At 48.7% G+C, this 19775-nt stretch overlaps 1 protein-coding gene across 1 annotated transcript in view; it reads right to left on the bottom strand.

The window, feature by feature from the left end:
• Positions 1-19573, bottom strand: part of PLXND1 (plexin D1) — a 101007-nt gene extending 81434 nt beyond the window's left edge. Inside the window, exons 1-7 of the mRNA XM_061551982.1 lie at positions 17940-19573; positions 13567-13743; positions 9611-9745; positions 7850-7950; positions 4785-4914; positions 3777-3936; positions 1730-1838 (exon numbers count right to left, since the gene is read on the bottom strand). Of these exons, the coding sequence (XP_061407966.1) occupies positions 1730-1838; positions 3777-3936; positions 4785-4914; positions 7850-7950; positions 9611-9745; positions 13567-13743; positions 17940-19124 (1997 nt within the window). The 5' untranslated portion in view covers positions 19125-19573. The remainder of the gene's footprint in view (positions 1-1729; positions 1839-3776; positions 3937-4784; positions 4915-7849; positions 7951-9610; positions 9746-13566; positions 13744-17939) is intronic.
• Positions 19574-19775: the final 202 nt, after the last annotated feature.

Here is a 19775-nt window from a genome sequence, read left to right as displayed (position 1 = left end):
AAGACGCATCGACGCAAACGGTTGGGCGCGACGCGGTCCAGGCCGGGTCACGCGGTGAGGCGGCAACGCAAGCCGAGCGGTTGGCGTCGCTAGTTCGCCGGCATTGTTGCACGGATTCGCGTTTGGATACCGGGCGACCGCCCTGGTTAATACTGCGGGCGTGTTGGCCGTGAATGCGCGCCGTCCATAGGCGGAGTTTGGCTTCTATCTTTGGGGGGGCGGGCGGGCAGGGGTTCGCTTTGTCCTTGACATCCCGGGTGAATATAACTACATTTTATTTTATCTGAATTGTAAACTACTGAAAATAATTGTATAAAGGTGCCCATTTTGGTCGGAGTGTTGCCCCACGCCCCCGTGCAAACTCCGTCCACGGCACCGTCCCTGCGAGTTGTGGACGTCACGGATCCCGTGACGTTGTTTGACGTTGTGTGAACAAGCGTAGGCCATGCGCGCTGGCGTCACGCTCAAAATAAATGTACCAGCAAGTCAACAACTTGACTAATTACTTCATTTGGTTACCCCCCCCACCCCCCAACTGGCAGTCTATACCCCACTTCTGTGAAACATAGCGCCTTTGTGGTAACCGTATGCTATGAGAATGGTGTGATTGCCAAATGTACGAATAATTCTCGTTGTTGTTGTTATTAGTAGCATATGGTCACTTGACACATCACCCCACTTGTGGCAGGCCAAGTGGTGGCTGAGACACAAAGAAGCTGTTGCCTCTACGACTGCTGCCTCTTTCCAATCTCCGTGGCTCACGCTGGCAGCAGATGACATACAAAAAACATCAGTTGGAAGCAGCGTTCAAAGTGGTTTGAAAAGTGGCAGTACGCCTTAAAAATCATCATCGTCATCATCTCATTCATGTTATATCCACTTCTGATCGAAGGTCTGCACCGATACCGCATGATCCTGCAATGTAACAATCCGCCTAGCACAGTCGGTACAGGCTGATTTCATCACTCCAACTCTTCAATGGACATCTTCCCAGATGCGTTCCATTCGTAAGCTGCGACTCCCATCATTCATTTTCACCACCGACAGCCATCAACCCTTCTAACAGTGCATTACATACTGCATAGCGGTATGAGTGACGTTTACGTACTTTGCATACTACATAAAATTATTCTCACGCGTTCAAATCATATATTGGCCGCCTTACAAAAAGTTTTTTTTTTTTTTTCCAGGCAAAAGAGGAGCAGGTACGATGTTTCACAGCCGTATAACACATAGACTGGCACGGCCCACGCATTTTCATGGGATACACGGCCCGGGTGCAAGGTGGGTAGGGGGGGGGGTGATGATAAGCGCAACACCCTGTGAGGTGCGGGTGACGTCACTACAGGTTCACTCTCACTTGCGTGCCAACCAGCGAGCCAGTCAAAATGTTTTTTTTTTAATATATATAGGTGTGATTTTCCCCAAATAGATGTTTTATTTATTTTGCGGGCATAACCGTTAATTTGTTTGTCCGCATGCATTACCGGCATGCGTTGCCCCACTCTAACAACGAGGTTGCAAGCTGCAACGTGCACACAATTCACGAGGTTGCACGTGTCACCATATAGCTGGGCTGTAGCGTAAGTGACGGTGAATTGAAAAACACGTTTTTTTTAAGAGAAAAAAAAAGGACAACGCTTGCGAAAAAAAGGGGCAGATACCTATCAAGTAATAACAACCTCGACTGAAAAGAAAAGCAACTCGTTAAACAAGAAGATGAACTTACGGAATGTTCACATGTATCGCTCCGATGTTTGAGCACTTGTAGAATGTCACGTTGCCTGACAGTATTCGGGTTTGGTTGTGCACCATGAAGACTGTCACCGTCCAGGAACCTGCGGTTGAGCGGGAAGCCACACGTTTCAGCGTTTCAGTTTGGCTACTCACAAGCAAACTGCTTTGTGCCCGCTTGAGGAAATCCAGAATTGCGCTGGAATGTAGTCATCTAATGATCGACCAAAGGCTGGTGAATTAATATTTTTTGTCTCGTTTTCTATGACTCATTTCTTCTATATTGTTTGTTCTGTTTCGAGTCTTCTTAAGATGTTAACTCCCTCGCTGGGGAGGTCGTGGGTTCGATCCAGATCCTGACACTTGCTGTATATCATTGGAGTTTGAATGTCTCTCCCCGTGGTCGCATGCATTTTTCTCCAGGGTTCTGCAGTTTTTCCCTCCACATTTAGAAACATGCTCTTTTAGTTTAACACATAGTAGGCTTTCGCGACCAATATCATCCATAATAGAGGTTTTTGGGTTAGATCGCGTAAATATATAAATGTGTCGTTAAAATCCACCACCGGTGTGCTGTACTTGTGACAAATTGGCACGTTCTGTTTAAAGTGACAACCCTTACTAGTTGGCTGTGTCGGGTGGTGGCAGGGTTTAACGACACATTTATATATTTACGCGATCTAACCCAAAAACCTCTATTATGGATGCTCTTTGAGTATTTGGCTGCTATACATGTCCACGAATAAACTACTTTGTTGAGCTATCATTTGTTGCCAGGTCGCTTCTGAAAAATAGCTTTTTAGCTCAGTGGACCTTAACAGGTAAAATACAAATAATTTTCAGTAATATCGTAGTATTTATTCTAAGCGTGATTGAATGCATGCACAATGCGCTTCAGATTTGGCCTTAACCAATGAATTGTCACGTGACTTCTAAAGAGTGACGGTATATAACATCATCTCTCGTACTGTATCTATCCACTGCTGGATGAAGGCCTCCCCACACTTTTCAGTCATGGAGGTTGTGTTACCATACTGCATCACAGGGCTGGTCAGGCACAGGCTGGGGGAGGGTATGCATCTCTACATGCTTCTACGCCATGGTAGGGCACTAAGGCTTATACAAATACAGCGAGACTCTGCTTGCCCAAGCGTAAACGCACTCACACACTAACCCACAGGAGATGAGGCTCACAATCGACACTGTACGAATCCCAATTGCATTATCGTATTTCATTCCGCGGAGTGTCTAATGCTCGTGACCTTATTGATGTCAAGTTCAAGCAATTTGCATCGCGGCGTGCATCAAAAGCAAAAGGGATACTGAATATCATATTTATATTGACAGTGATCGAAGGTCAAGGCCTTGTACAGTTAGCATTGTACATTTATCCCGGAGGAGCAAACGCGAACGGGAGCATCTGCGTCGTGGCACCTGCCCGATGGCAAATTCCCGCGAACCGTGAGTGAACAACGTGACACCAGATTAATCATGGTGCATTGGGACCCACTGAGTGGAGAGGCTCGTGTGCCGGGCTATGGAGGGGGGTGGGGGGGAGGGGCAAGCGCTGGTGGTTGATTGGTGGCCCTGGCAGTGTCGGATTTAGGGGTAGGCAACGTGGAGACGCTCCGAGCTTCCTGGGAGGTGCAGCAATGTCAGGTCCTGAAGTCGGGTGGCTGTGATTGGTGGATGCGTGCACGTGAACCGCTCGCGCGACACCACCGAGTGCGCCTCGGTCTACATCGTAGGAGGCTGGGGTTGCCACTAATCCTGGTTGTAATCACCAAATAAAACATCGGCACTCACATTGTAAATGTTGTGGGTTTACTCTCCACCACACGGGAAGTAACTGGCAAGTTTTGTTCACTTGACAAACCTTACTTATTGGCATGTATGGGGTGTTGGCGGGTTTAACGACGTATTTATATTTATGCAATCTAACAAAAAAATAACTTTATTCTTGCGCCAGGGCCCAAGACTGCTCACGGCACGCGCCTGCTCATGCCACGCGACTGCTCACGCCACGCGCCTGCTGGGCACACCTTCGTTTGAGGAGAGCTGAGAGAGGTTGGAGGGTGGTGGGAGGCTGCAGGCCAACGTGGAGTTTACGTAGCTGAGCTTGGTTTTGGTCGCCTCATACTCACACCACAAGTCCAAGTCTTTGAGCTCAGGGACAAGGCCTGACACCTGAACCTTGACCTCCTGCAATCGCGCCAAGCATATCACGTACAGGCACACGTCGGTGTACAGAGGAGCACACAGAGAAAATCTCGCGCACACTCAAAGGTACGGAGAAACTCGCTCACCTCCGAACAGCACGGTTGACTATGTACAGTGCGAAATCAGTTCAACATACATACATACATAGAGAAAGATACACATACAGAGAAAAGCATGTATACATATAAAGATAAACTTATGCACACACACAGAAACTCACCCAAGTATGTGCAGACAGAGAAACTTACACAAACGTACAGAGAAACCGACACACGCACGTCTAAACTCCCCCACATGAAATTCATTCAGAGAATCTGACACACACAAAGACACCCACACAGATACTCACATATACACACGTAGAGAAAAAAAACCACTCACAAAGTCTCACACATACAGAAATATAAAGGTTTGCATTTAATGGGCACTCACATGCCACAGCATCCCAAAGTGCCTTACATCTTATCACGATCATTACAATGCCAAACTGAAGTTTTTAAATTTGAGTGCGACGTTTCGCTGGTAATTACATCCAGCATCATTCAGCAATAGCCCGATGATGCTGGATGTAATTACCAGCCAATCGTCGCTGTCAGCAAATCAAGTGCAAGACATAGCAGTAACCAACAAAGAAATACCATCAAGAACTTTCGTTTGATTTTTACAGAACTTCTTCTTAAACTATATATATATTTTCACCTACGTGACTTTACCGAAAGAACCAAAGAGTATGGGTCCTTACAGTCACGAAAACTTCAAATCTGGAATAAACTATAGGCGTCCGCTTCAACACACAATCACTAGTTTAAGAACAATCACGTGGAACTGACCTGCGGTCTCTCATCCGCGTTGATGTACGTGGTGGTAAACTCCAGAGTAGGACACAGAGTCATCCCAGAGCCAATGTCCACCCAGTGTGAGGCCATGCTGGAGTTAGGGCACCTATTTTGCAACGTGCATCTGTTCGCGCGCACGCACAGCCACACACACACTGTCATGCATGCAGTGCAGCACGGTGGCCAGATGTTTACTACCTCGCCTGGTATGCAGGAGGTCGTGGGTTCGACCCCGACCATTATCTTATCTTAAAGGAATGTATATATCCCTGACCACGAGTCCATTAAAGGAATGTATATATCCCTGACCACGAGTCCATTCATCCCACAGTGACTTGCGCACAAACAGCATAACAAAGAGCGGCTTAATCGTATCTAATTCATTTACCCACCCAGCAGTGTAACAAAAGCAGTAATTGACCACTTCACAACTCCTCCTCCCCCGCCGCCCTTCCTGGCTCCTCCCCCCTTAACCACGATATAAGGTACAGATAGTTTGCTGTGACGGTTTCACCTGAAGACGGAAGCTTGTGTTGCCTCCGAAACGTCGTGATTTTATTGTTTTAATTTTATTAATTTTAATTTCATTTTTTACCTACGTGACTTTACCGAAAGAACTAAGAGAATTTATATAGCGCCTTAACCAAGGCGCTTTACAGATGATTAAGAACGGTGCTTATGAATGTAATGGTGGAGATGAGGTGAATAACATAGATGAGAGGAAGCAATGGGGCAAAACTGTTTATGCGTGAATTTGTTGAAAGTGGAATTGGTGACAGTAAATGATGATGAATGGGGAATGAGTGATAGCCATTTAATGAGAATGTGAAGAGGGAACGTTAGCGGTGGTGGTTATGAAGGGGAAATTAATGGGTTGCGGGGTGAGGTCGGGATAACAAGTGAGTTTTGAGTGAGGAGTGGAAACTAGTCAGCGAGGGTGACCGTTTAGAATATTTGACCCTGACGCCTGCTATATATTTGGAGTTTGCATGCTCTCACGGTGGTGGCGTGGGTTTTTGTCTGGGTCCTCCGGTTTGCCCTCCGACATTTAGAAACGTGCGTTTTGAGTGTTTGGCTGCTATACATTTGCACGCGAAAAGCCACTCTGTTGAGCTATCATTTGTGGCCAGGTCGCTTCTGAAAAAGAGCTATGTAGCTCAGTGGGCCTTAGCTGGAAAAATAAATATATAGTTTATTTAGTTACCCTCCCATCATCCAGATGGAGATTTAAACGAGCCACACATGTTTAACAAGCCTGATTGCTTTCAAACCTGGCCCCGAGTTTGCTTGCTTTAAACGAATGCTGCTTGGTAAGATTTGTCTTGGAAAGCTGGTCGGATGATGGACTTAAGAGATATTTTTTAAATTGTAGAGGCAGAACGGAATTTAGATTATATTTGCTGTTTCCCATATCCGCCCCCCAGAAAAGCGTAACGAGACTGGATGCATACACGTAACATGTCCACTGTTGTTGCACTTCTCAAACAAAGTAATTGGGCAAAACATTCCAAAGCAGCCGACCTCCTGAAAATATCTTGGAGGCTTTCTTGGATAAATAAATAACATTTATAATTAGTGACTTCAAAACAATCCTTTGCAGCTGTAGTTTTGCTGTTTAAGTACACAGCAACGGTGAAAGGGAAATGTTCCTGGGGAGTTTGAGATGCAACAGCTGTGCACTTCTGGCTACGGAGGATTCATGGGGGTCATCACTTCTAGATTTGAAGCTTTCGTGACTGCAAGAATTCATACTCTTCGGTTTTTTCGGTAAAGTCACGTAGGTAAAAAATAAAATTAAAAGTTAATAAAAGTAATAATGGAAATAAAATAAAATAATAAATCACGACGTTTCGGAGGCAACACAAGTCTCCGTCATCAGGTGGGACCGTCACAGCTAAAATTACTGCATCAAGTGAGGCAAAATTCCAAAAGACCAAGCCTTAAATACAAGTTAAGGGGGGAGGGGCTTATCTGAATGTGTTAACCAGGGAATGGAACGTGGGGGTGGTGGGCGGGGCTACGTCTAGGACTAATTCTAGGACTACCTTTCACTCGTTGGTTGTCTGGAACGCTGGCTGCTCCGCTGGCGTGGAGTAGGGATTATGTCAGCATAAAGCACTACTACCAGTGGCTTACGGAGCACAGCTATTCACAGCAATGCTGTAGTGCTGTTACCCTGTGACCTTGATTGGAGGTCTTCCAATCAAGAGGTTTTGGTATCGAACGAGAGAATCAAGAGGACGGAAAACGAAACGAACGAGGCGGTCTTTCGGCAGGTTCGGAAATAAATTATGAGGCCCGATGGCAACCTTGCCAAGAAGGCAACGTGACTGGCATGTTTTGTCAGAGGGGAGAGCTTGCTGCGGGATGCTCTGGTGGGTAGGGTGATTGGAAAACAAAATGTCTGGAGGTCGAAAGAGGAAGGCACTGTTTGAAAGATTGCAAAGTGGGGAGGTGTCCTGGGAAATTCAACGGGAAGCACAAGATCTGACTGGTTGGAGGAAGAGTGGGTCACTTCGGAGAAAAACTCAAGAAGGATGTTCCTGTACTCCGATATGCACACACCACCGCACGCATCACCACAGTTATCACGGGGACAAGGCAAGGCGGATGTCACGTCCCTGATTAGCGCGATTGGCTATGCACGGCGCAAAATAATAAATACATACTCCAAAAAGATTTCCAGAAACGTCGTTCCGGACTGCTGCGGCTGAAACAAAGGTCGCAAACTGGTTTTGATTCCTTACCCGTACCCGTACCCGGCCGCACCAGGGTCGCAAATGGGTACCCGTACCCGTAACCGGCCGGGTACAGGTACCTGTTCCCTACCCGTACCCGTACCCTACCCGAAATGAGTGACAAACGGTTACTCACCAGTGACTCACGGCCTACCTGTACCCGTACCCGGCCGCACCAGGGTCGCATACGGCTACCCGTACCCGGCCGGGTACGGGTAGCCGGGTATCGGGTAGGGTACGGGTATCGGGTACCTGGTGGCGACCTCTGGGCTGAAACGAAAAACCGCGCCGCGCAGGAGACGGGAGAGGGTGCCGGCTCACCTGCCCAGCAGCGTGCACCAGCCGCAGTACGGGTCCCCGGCGTGCAGGCAGCTTGCGCACGAAGTGTGGTGGGCACAGCGCGTCACCTTCACTCGCCCGATCTGCGGCGGGTAAGTGCAGGAAACGAGATCATTTGCGGCGCTGTCAGGCACCAGGGGACACGCAGTCACCGTTCCGAAGTTGGCACAGTCCGACTAACGGTGGGATTTGTATGTGCGTCTGTGTTTAGGTCGACTGAGCCTCAAATGAGTTCCTGGTGCAGTATGTAAACATGACAACTAGGGAGACAAAGGCGGTCGGGGAGTGGTGCTAGCTACCCACCCCATCGTGCGCCGTTCCAGCCTTCACAGTTGCTCACTAACAGCACTTTCTCAGCAGTTTGTTAAAAGGCTATAAGGGGGATCGTTGTCTTTCTATGTGCTGGGGAGCGAAAGCGCAGTGAGTAAGCACACTGCACCACACAACCCGGTTTCCCAAGTTCGATTCCCGTACATGGCAAACATCAGTGACAAACATATGCACCAGTCCTCAATCGTAAATGAGTACCTGGTGCCGTGTGTAAACATCAGCACTGGGGAGACAAAGGTGGCTGGAAGTAGTGCTAGCCACATCACCCCCTCGTGCATCGTGCTTGGAAACAGCACTGCCCCAATATCCAATGTAGGCGATAAGGTGAAAGTTGTCTTTGAATTTGGTTGTGTTAATGTGTGTGTGTGCTGATTGTGTGTATGTGTGTGCTGACTAAATGTTGGTGTGTGTTGTGTGTTCATTGTGAATGCGTGTGTGCTGATTGTGTGTATGTGTGCGCTGACTCTGGGAATGTGTGTGTTGTGTGTTCATTGTGAATGTGTGTGTGTGCTAATTGTGTGTATGTGTGCGCTGACTCTGTGAATGTGTGTGTTGTGTGTTCATTGTGAATGTGTGTGTGTGCTAATTGTGTGTATGTGTGCGCTGACTCTGTGAATGTGTGTGTTCATTGTGAATGTGTGTGTGTGCTGATTGTGTGTATGTGTGCGCTGACTCTGTGAATGTGTGTGTTATGAGTTCATTGTGAATGTGTGTGTCTGCTGATTGTGTGTATGTGTGCGCTGACTCTGTGAATGTGTGTGTTCATTGTGAATGTGTGTGTGCTGATTGTGTGTATGTGCGCACTGACTCTGTGAAAGTGTGTGTTGTGTGTTCATTGTGAATGTGCGTGTGTGCTGATTGTGTGTTTGTGTGCGCTGACTCTGGGAATGTGTGTGTTGTGTGTTCATTGTGAATGTGTGTGTGTGTGCTAATTGTGTGTATGTGTGCGCTAACTCTGTGAATGTGTGTGTTGTGTGTTCATTGTGAATGTGTGTGTGTGCTAATTGTGTGTATGTGTGCGCTGACTCTGTGAATGTGTGTGTTCATTGTGAATGTGTGTGTGTGCTGATTGTGTGTATGTGTGCGCTGACTCTGTGAATGTGTGTGTTCATTGTGAATGTGTGTGTGTGCTGATTGTGTGTATGTGCGCGCTGACTCTGTGAACGTGTGTGTTGTGAGTTCATTGTGATTGTGTGTGTGCTGATTGTGTGTATGTGCACGCTGACTCTGTGAACGTGTGTGTTGACCGTGCGTGCTAACCAGGGGGAGGAAAATGTTTTTCAACCGTCCCTCGGCCACATCCACAGCCCACACAGCATGCGGGATTTATTATTCGTGAGAACGTCTGTTTGGCGTGTGCAGTCGAGTGCAAGTCCTGCTTCCACGTGCCCGCACACCGCACCACCCTCGCACCTTGCTGGAGGTCATGACGTACAGGAAACTGTTGTCCGCCGGGTCAAAGAGCATGTTGGGGTGAACTGGGTTCCCGTAATCGAGCAGCTCCGTGTCCATCACCTTCACGCCGCTGCCAGCGTCACCTTTGACTGCCTGGCGCACACCAAACGCAGTGCGGCACGCGTGTTCACTCCACTGTTGAATCGAGAGATGTTAACTACCTCGCCTGGTGTACACGAGGTCGTGGGTTCAATCCCGACTTTGACGCCTGTATATTTGTAGTTTGCATGTTCTCCCCGTGGTCATGTGGTTTTTTTTTCTCCGGGTATTCCGGTTTTTCCCTCCAACATTTAGTAACGTGTGTTTAGAGTATTTGGCTGCGATAAATGTCCACGTGATAAGCCACTTCGTTGAGGTATCATTCGGTGGCCAGGTCGCTTCTTGAAAAGAGCGATATAGCTCAGTGGGGCCTTACCTGGTAAAAAAAAAAGTTTTGTTTAATTTAATTGCCCGCGAAGGCAGATCCACGAAGTCAGATCCACGCTTGAAATATGTGCGTACTCGTTATCCTCATCACGAAGTGGCTTTGTATTTGTGCACGATGTGTCAGCCAATTAGAGGCTGTAGTTCTAATAAAAAACACATTGTCCACCTTCCTTGATAGAGGATAAATGTTCGTTAAGTACCGTGGCATTGGATGTACTCAGACGAACTGACATTCATCCGTGCTGGCACGGTGCAGTCAACATTTTTGTTCGCACCATGTATGCCTAAGTGTCAAACTATTAACTAAGCCCCATGTTCTTAAACTACGTACGATTACTTTGAAAACGACCACTTACAACTATTATTAGGATATGGACACTGAGTTTTTTTTTCATTGTGAGGCTGCTTGTATTTTGGATCCGTCCTCGCAACATTCATTGCAAGGCAGGATTTCAAACCTGCGCACCATTACCCTACGTTACCTTACATCTGCAATGCGCTCATACTCATCGAATCAGCATCGATTTCATTGGACTTACGCAGGTGCCTGCCAAAAACCCCCAGAGTTGAACGTGTTGCGGCTCAAAGTGTGAATACCATGAAAATAATTTGCTTATTCACCTGCACATACTCTTTGGTTCTGTCGGTAAAGTAACGTGGTTGGAAATACAATCAATCACGACGTTTTGATCGCAAGAACTTTGCCTGATGACGACCACTTGTGTTGCGATCGAAACGTCGTGATTTAGTTTATTTTCTACCTACGTGACTTTACCGAAAGAACCAAAGAGTATGGATCCCTGCAGTCACGAAAGCTTCAAATCAAGATATTCACCTGCAATGAGATAAACGGCTGTTACACGAGCGGGGGGCGGTGACGCGGCTCAGCGGTGACGTGCTCGCCGCTTGCTGCAGAGGTTCCCGTTTCGAATCACGCAGCTGGTCTATGGTTAAGCCGCCATGGTGGCGAGATGTTAACTACCTCGCTTGGTAAACAGGTAGGGGGTTCGATTCCAACCCTGACGCCTGCGGTGTAGAACTTTTGGATGACCTTGTCCTATCGGCAAAACAAATTAACCGCCGGAATATCAGTTTTGGCGGGCACAAATTAGAAAAGGCTAATGAAAAAAATCTGGTTGTGGGCATAGACTCGATTATATTTGTGTGAACGTAATCTTAATATCCCCTCCAGAAAATAATTAGCATTTTCATGAGGCACTCGCTCAGCTCCAATGTGCTAAGTGCAGGGGGTGTGAATAGGCAGCAAATAGTAATTGGAGAAGCACAGATGAGATATATTCTCATCACAGTAGAATTTGGTTATGTATTTTTTTTATTTATCTCTTTAATAATTAAACATCGCAGCTGTTTAGACGAATGCAATTACACCGCTGGTAACCCGATTTCTTTCCGATCGTGCAAACCAGCACTGATCGCAACGCATTAACAAGGGAGCATCTGGGGGCCGAGTGTGCATGTGCCGTGCCGGCCTTCACAGGTGCTCGCTAGCAACACGTGTCTCAACGGTCTGTCCAGATTTTACGGGGGGACCTTTGTCTTTGCGTGTTGCGAGGGCGGAAGTGCAGAGATTAGCGCCCCAGATGGCTGTGATCCCGTTGGAGTTCGATTCCCGGCCACGGCTAACATCGGCGATAATCATCTGTACCGGTCCTGGGCCTCCTCTGGTTCGACTCTAAAATTAGTACCCGTTGTGGAATGTAAACAGCAGCACTGGGGAGACAAAGGCGGCTGGGTGCGGCGCTGGCTGTACCACCACCCCTCCTGCTCCATACCTGCCTTCAAAGATGTTCTGTACAGGGCAGCTTGGTGGTTGTGGGGGTGTGCGTGTGGGTCATGCGTTCAGTGCGTGGGCCGAGGTCGGTTGCCCTCATGGCACCACCGCTGTGATTGCGCTCACACAGAACCAAACGTTTGGCTACCGCAGCTTTCCGTCTTTCGCCCCCCCCCCCCCCCCCCCCCCCCCAAAACTGTGTTCCAACCATGCTCGGGCGTCGTGACGCGAGACGAAAAATCAAACTCAAAACGGTCTGCACAAAGAGATGTCACGGGACTACTTCCGAAAATCTCTTCAAGTTGCTACTCATCCTTGCATGTGAGTTGGGGAAGCAGGGCGGCGCAGTGCTAACGCTTGCGCTCCACAGCAAGCGGCATCTGGGTTTGATTCCTCACTAGGGTGTATTACTGCGGAGTTTATTTATTCTCCCCTTGTTATAATTGATTTCCGCCGGATTCTCCCGGTTTCTTCCCACGACTAAAAACAACACACGCAATGTCAATCTTGCTAAAAATTGAGAAAAACTCTCGAAAATTTTACCCACAATCATTCACACAGCGATCGCCGGCCACTACTGGCAGACTAACGGCCTTCGCTGCGTCAGGTTTCGTTACGCAACAGATCAAGTGAAATGTAAATGCAAGCTTCATTCAATCATGATTGACAATGGGCGGCAGCATATTCCTACCCGCCTCGCTATGGTCGCGAGATGTTAACTATCTCGCCCAGGATACAGGAGATTGTGGGTTCCATCCCGAACCTGACGACGTCTGTTGTATATTTGGAGTTTGCGGTGTTCTCTCTCCCATTGGCCGCGTGGATTTTTCTCCGGGTCCTCCGGTCCTTCCCTCCACATTTAGAAACGACGTGCGTTTAGAGTATTTGGCTGCTATAAATTTCCACGTGATGATAAGCCACTTCGTTGAGCTATCATTTGTGACCAGGGCACTACCAAAGAAGAGCTACATAGATGAGTGAGCTTTAACTGGTAAAATACAAAAATATATATCAATAATATATTTCCAATATAAATATATGCCGCATTACCTGTGCACAACAAGCCATGCTTATAAAGATATTCCGTTCATAACGATTGTAGCTGCTGAAGCGTATTCTCTTCTGTTTTATGGTATGCATGGTGAACTTCTTTCGCACCATACACAGCCAACCTTCTAATCTGAGGTGTGGGATTCATGCATCCATACAGCGATCGCGTTACGTTAGCCATGCGGTGTAACAACGATGGCAACATGCTGCCAAACACCTAATCACCACGCCCAGAGAATGCCATGCAGAAGTGCGTTTTCCGCTGGTTGCAGAGGTCCAAGGCGGTCACGGTTCCATATACACTCGCCGTGAAAACAGGCCGCCGTCTGATTCGCGGCAGACGTTAAACATTACACGGCATTATTCAAGAAGAGCGCATCACGGTCCAATTTGCCAAATTTATCGATTGCTCGTAAGTTGCTTAATTGGGAAGCCACGTGGCAAAACCACCCTACGTCTACTGGCAGCGCAATGTCCACTTGCTTGCCAGCGCTAAGTTCACCCCGTGCCATGCAGGGACAGCCGCCACTGGGTGTCTGTGCCCTGCTGCGGGGTGGCTAGAGACGTACCGCGTGGGAGGCACGGTGTAAATATAACGCAGGTGATGATGATGACGACGACGACGGCGACGACGGCGATGACGCACCTTTATGAGATGACCCGTGGAGTTGCCCAGGAAGAGCACGGTGAAGCCGTGCAGCCTGATCGCCGCTACGGCCGTGAGGTTGGGCTGCGTGAAGACGAGACGGCCGCTCACAGGTGCCAGCACCACCAGCAGGTTTTCCATGTGAGTCCCACCACAGTTGGCTTGCTCGGGGGTCAGCTGACAAAAGACACAGACAAAGATCCCCCCCCCCCCCCCGTATATTCTTAACAGTCTTTCGGGGCAAGTGCTGTTAGCAAGCACCTATGAAGGCCGAAACGGGCCAGCGCCACGCCCGGCCGCCTTTGTCTCCCTAGTTGGCCATGTTTACACATTGCACCGGGTACTCAGTCGACCTCGGGGAGGCCCAGGAGAGGTTCAAATAATCGTCACCGGTGTTGGACGTGAGCGGGAATCAAACTCGGGTCGCCGGGTTCGTAGTGCAGTGCGCTAACTGCTGCACTACCGCTCCCCACACACAGACACACCGGGATGAACAAATAACATGTGAACCACAGGTAAATTCAAAGCGACAGCATCACATGCAGGTGCAGTAAATAATTAATGCGCTCACCATCATCTCATATTCCGTGTTTGTATAACCTTGATCAAATTGACTGCTACATAAGAACACGTTAACAGTGATGTTTTTTGCTGCCCCCCTGGCGTTTTGGGTCTCTGAAGAACTTGCATGTTGGAATCACTGCCTCACTTGATACAGCAAATCTGGCTGTGACGGTCCCACCTGATGACGGAGACTTGTGTTGCCTCCGAAACGTCGTGATTTTTTTTTGTATAAATTTTAATTTCATTTTTTACCTACGTGACTTTACCGAAAAACCTAAGAGTATGAATCCTTGCAGTCACGAAAGCTTCAAATCTAGAATTGATACACTAAACCGCTGAACGTAGTGCAGTGTGCTTCCTTGTTTTATTCTAATGTAAAGATATCTAATGAACTGACATTTATGGGTTGATTTACTTCCACTGTACATATATGTTGTAGATTTAAACATGCATCCTCGAAAAGGCTCACTGGAATGCAGATTTGTTAAATATAGATGACCCCAGGAATCGTACACACATTCGCTCCAGAAAACGAATCCCTTTGTTGAAACTCGAAGTCATTCTTCATTTTTCACTCATTGGGAGTGCCGCTTCCTCTCGTGTGTGGGCCCCCAAAGTTTGGAATTCCCTTCCTCTGACCAAAGTGCACTTCTATGCCGAAGGCACAAGGTCGTCTTCCTCTTGTCTCTTCTCTAGGATTGACGTTTGTCTTATCAGTTCCGTCTCTGGCCTGCATATCTCTTAATCTCGTTTGTAGTTTAGATTCGTATTTATTATATAAATGTTTTACTAATATATATTGTGTGTTTGAACGTCTTTATGTAATAAGGTAAATCGCAACACTTTTCAAAAGCCGTTGATGCCAGCGAATAGATATTCTCTCATTCTTGAACAGCAAAAAGTTTACCAACCGTGTATCGGCGTTTCAGCAGCGTGCACGGCAGTGTTGCGAAGTGCACGCACTAGCTAGTTTAGTGTTACGAACATGGACAACTGGAGCAATCGAGGTATTCTGTGAAAGCCTTGAAGTCAACCCGCACTCACTGAGAGAGGTCGATCCATCTCTGCTGCTGCTCCCAATGTCTGGAAGCCCCTCCCGTAGGTGTGTGCCGCTCACCTCCTCAATCTCGTTCTAGTCTAGGCCCAACACATCGTTGTCCTCTAGCTGCGACTGAACGTGTCATTTATATAACACATCTTTGGTCGCACGTTCTGTGCAGTGTACATCCATCCCCATCGCCTTCACCAACAACAAAAAATCTGGCATCTTCTCGTGTGCCTGATCATAATTTCAACGCGTGTAAAGCACACGGTAGTCACTCGCTCTCAAGGAGCGAGAACGACTCAGAGGCGCGAGGAATCACGGACAAGCAGGAAAGGCAGCCAGGCAGTGATCTGGTGCCAAATTTCCCCTAAACCTCTGCGATCCGCTCAATATCTGAAGGTATTTTCGGTCAATTAATGAGTGTTTACTTGTGGGATGAAACCGAAGCACCTTAAAAAAACAACACGTGTGCGAGGGGGCAACACTCGATCCCATACAGACGGAACGGGCTGAAGACCACATTTGCTGTATCGCCTTCTGCTGACGAGCCACGGTATGGCACCTCACCGCCCCACGGGAAGGAAGTCTCACAGTGCCGGATTAGAGGACGCGTGCATAGCCACCACCCTTGTACAACGACTTAGGATATGGTCACAGTCACACGTTACGTATAAATTAAACACCCTTCCTGTATTGCAGACATGGCCAATACACCGCTGGATGAACGCCTCCTCACGCCGCTGCAATCTCCCACGATCCAGTGATCTAGCAAACCTACCTAGCACCTGCACACGAGCTGATTTCATCACTCCGTTTCCATGGTGGACGTACTCCCTCGGACGCCTTCCTTCGTAAAATGTTTTATTAAATAGTTAAATTAAACTTGTCATCTCAATTGCTCCACAGAGGTCCCGCTGAGTGTAAACACTGTTTAATTTGAATGTTTGGACAATTCCACCACAGTGCATGTGCACGTTGAACTTCCTTTGCACACATATGATGGGATAACACTCAAAGCTGGACACAAATTTATTCAAATAATCAACTTGCTGTATCACCATCCCCTGGCGACCTCGATCAAGAAGTCCACAGCAACTCCGATTAGCACGGTTGGCTACGTACGGTGCGAAAGAAGACAACGTACATACACACGCCGTGGCTACAGCTGATAACACAGGTCAACACACTTTTTCTGGCATAAGGTATTCCAGCGGTCTGGCATCAGTTTTTGTCTATCACATCAGGTTTTTGAGATATCAAATATGGCATTTAAAAAAAACTGCAGAAGAAAAATATTAAATAAATGTGGATATCTACATAAAATGATATTATAAACACACTATCCTAAAAATACAGCACCCTATATTAACACTAAAGTAGTCACTGACTCGCAACAACTTGATATCATAAGTGACAGTTGATTTCGGGTAAAATCAATAAAAATGGGGTATGCCGATAGCATAAAAATTTTAGATGTGATAGAGCAAATCTGAGATCAGATTTGGAATCAGCACCCTGAAATTAGTCTAAAACAGCTGCAAAAGTCCAGGCCACAATTTTTGTTGTTGTTGACCAGTGTAATGACCACACTGCACCTCGCCAATGCTTTCTTACACCTCCTCCAGATCGCCACAACTGCTGCACGGCACACACGCATTCCAAATATCTGCCGTAGCAGTCTCCATAAACAATCTGGTATTCAGTCTATTCCTTTGATCGCCAGACCCAGAGCTGCCCTCCTACGTCCTGCACACGTGTTCTACGCAGCATCAGCGTTCTTTACTTATTCATTCATTTACCACATCTACAACGCTGAACACTGGGGGCACTTTCACGAATCTCTATGCACCGACTCGAATACGCTGCGTTACTCAAGGAACCCTTTCCTCGCCTCCAAAACGCTGAAAACACAGGCGTGGCCAACAGACAGCGTGCCCGCAGACTTCCACGCCCTCTGCAAAAGTGGCAACAGCAGCAGCAAACAACTTTCCCAATGGGTGAAAACAAAATATAAATAGGCTCTTATCATTTTTGGCAATCAAACAGCTGTTAAGATGTTCAAACACCAAATAGGTACCTATTGCAAGGCACCCAAGTCTGCATTGACCACACATATTTGTGGCAAAAACGTGTTCTTTTTTCAGCATTTTGAAACCTGCAAAAAAAAGGTCACGTAGATATCAACTTTTCTAGTTGATCCACTCAACATAAGCGACACTTTCAATGCCCTTTCAAAAGTGGCAGCGGCAGCGATCAACTTTCCAAATGGGCGCAGCGGTGGCCAGATGTTAACTCCCTCGCCTTGTATACAGGAGGTCGTGGGTTCGATCCCAACCCAGACGCCTGCTGTCAATTTGGAGTTTGCGTGTCTCTCTCACTGTGGTCGCGTGGATTTGTCTCGGGGTTCCTACGGTTTTTCTCGCCACATTTATCGAAACACGCGTTTCCAGCCTTTGGCTGCTATACAATTTCGGCGCGATAAGCCATCTCGCTGAGCTATCACTTGTGGCCGGGTCGCTTCTGAAAAGAAACGAGAAAGAGAAGCTTTCCCACCTGATGACGGACGCTTGTGTTGCGCCCGAAACGTCGTGATTTATTTCGTTTCATTTTCTACCTACGTGACTTTACCGAAAGAACCAAAGAGTTTGGATTCCTGCAGTCACGAAAACTTCAAATCAAGGGAGAAGCTGTCCAGCCCAATGGGTACAATAATTTTGAAGGGGGTGGTCTGGGAGGAGGTTGGTGAAAACAGATGAACTTTTACCGTCAGCGTGGAGGTCGTTCCGGCCTTTTTGCACGTCTCCGACTTGTCCATCTTGAAATCCAGGGCGGTCATGACGGGCAAGTGACGGGTGAAACAGTCCTTGCGAGCATTGGCGATCCGGGTGTCGATGTCGCCCAGGGGGAACTCGCACACGATGGTGCTGCCGTTCTTGAAGCTCTTGAAGAGGACGTAGAGGAGGTCGCGGCTCACGAAGGCCGACTGGATGTTGTCGTACTTCTCGCCGCAGTCGATGCTTAGCTGCACGTACGATTCGTGAATGCGCGTGTTGCTGAGACAGATGCGAACGATGGATGTCTTGTAGTTGTTCTCCTTGGCGTCGCCCGTGTTGTTGTTGACCAGGATGTACACGTAGTTGTCCACCGCGAACATGTCGACGAACTGCAGCTTGCTCCTCACCTTGTTCTCGCCGCTGATCTTGAAGATGCTCTCCTCCGAGTCGTACTCGTAGCTGAAGAGCCTCTCCTTCTCGCTCACGTTCATGCTCCTGAAGGCGATCTCGGGCGTGTTCTCGTAGCGGTAGTCCGGCGGACTGCCCGACGGCTTCCAGTAGTCCGACCCTTGCCCCGTGAACGTTGCCCCGACCATGATGCCGTACTTGCTGCCGTCGATCCTCACCAGTACGCCCACGGTGGGCGCGTCGGCGTGGTTTGAGGCCATGTACAGGTTCTTGGTGTTGAGCTTTTCCGTACTCACGACGACGTCGACGATGCTGCCCAGGCGCCTCACCTCGCACGCGCCCTGGTGGACGCTGCCACAGCTCAGCAAGATCTGCTGCTCCGAGTCCACCACCAGCAGCTTGTTGAAGTTGTCCGTGCTGGTGCGCTCGTGCACGCACGTGGGGGACACGGTGGGCGCGTGGCACAGCATGCTGTCGTTGACCGGCCCGGTGGAGACGCTGTCCTCTCGACGCAGCGTGTCGCTCAGCTGGTAGATGTTGTTCACAGTCCCCACGTACACCTTGCGAAAGACGCCGTCCACGGCGAAGTTGTTGGTCTTCTCGCCGAACTGGAACTTGCCGTGCACGTGGAAGCCGTGCGCGGACCGCGTGAGCAGTTGCTGGACGATGGCTACGACGACGATGATGGTGGTGGTGGTGATGGAGAAGACGCTGGGCAGGTGAAACGCCCGGACGGTGGCCACCGCCGTTCCTCCTCCCGCTCGCATGTTGAGCCCCCTCGGGGTTTTATTTTTTCTCCCTCCCCACCACCACCTCTCTATCTCTCTTCTTCTTCTTCTGGTCGTCAACTCGCCAAATCGCTCCCGCGCTCAAACGACGGTCATCACTCGATGTGGTTCCACTCCTTTACGAGAACGGCATCAGCCACTGGCGCTACAAAGAGCGAGACGGGAGTGAGGCGGGCGGGCGGGCGGGGGGTAGAGATGTCCTCGGCTCGCGAACGCAAATACAAAACAAAAGTTTGGCGTGAGTTCTCTCTCTCTCTCCGCTTTAACTTACAACTGCGTCCGCTTCCTAACAGCCCATTGTCCCGTGTGCACGTTTCCTCTGGCGTGCGCGCGTGTGTGCGTGCGGTGTGCGCGTGTGTGCACGTGTGCGCGTGCACGCGCGTGTGTGTGGGGTGCGCGCGTCTCAGCGTGCGCGCGCAGTGTGACCGATATCGTGACAAGGAAGAGCGGAACTTCCCCGAGCTCATGATCTTCATGAGGCTCTCTCTCTCTCCCTCTCTTTCCTCTCCGCCTGCCCTCCCCTCCCCTCTCTCTCTCTCTCAGCCTCCTCTCTATGCATTTCCACCCCTTGCACGCAGCCAGCCAATTGCACACGCACACTTAGACACGCACGGTCACACACACACACGC

The sequence above is a fragment of the Lethenteron reissneri genome, chromosome 15 (genome assembly GCF_015708825.2).
Source record: "Lethenteron reissneri isolate LAM-NWPU_2019-01 chromosome 15, ASM1570882v1, whole genome shotgun sequence".
NCBI classification, from domain to species: Eukaryota; Metazoa; Chordata; class Hyperoartia; order Petromyzontiformes; family Petromyzontidae; genus Lethenteron; species Lethenteron reissneri.
The sequence above is the reverse complement of the archived record's forward strand: the minus strand, read 5'-3'. Positions and strand labels throughout refer to the sequence as shown.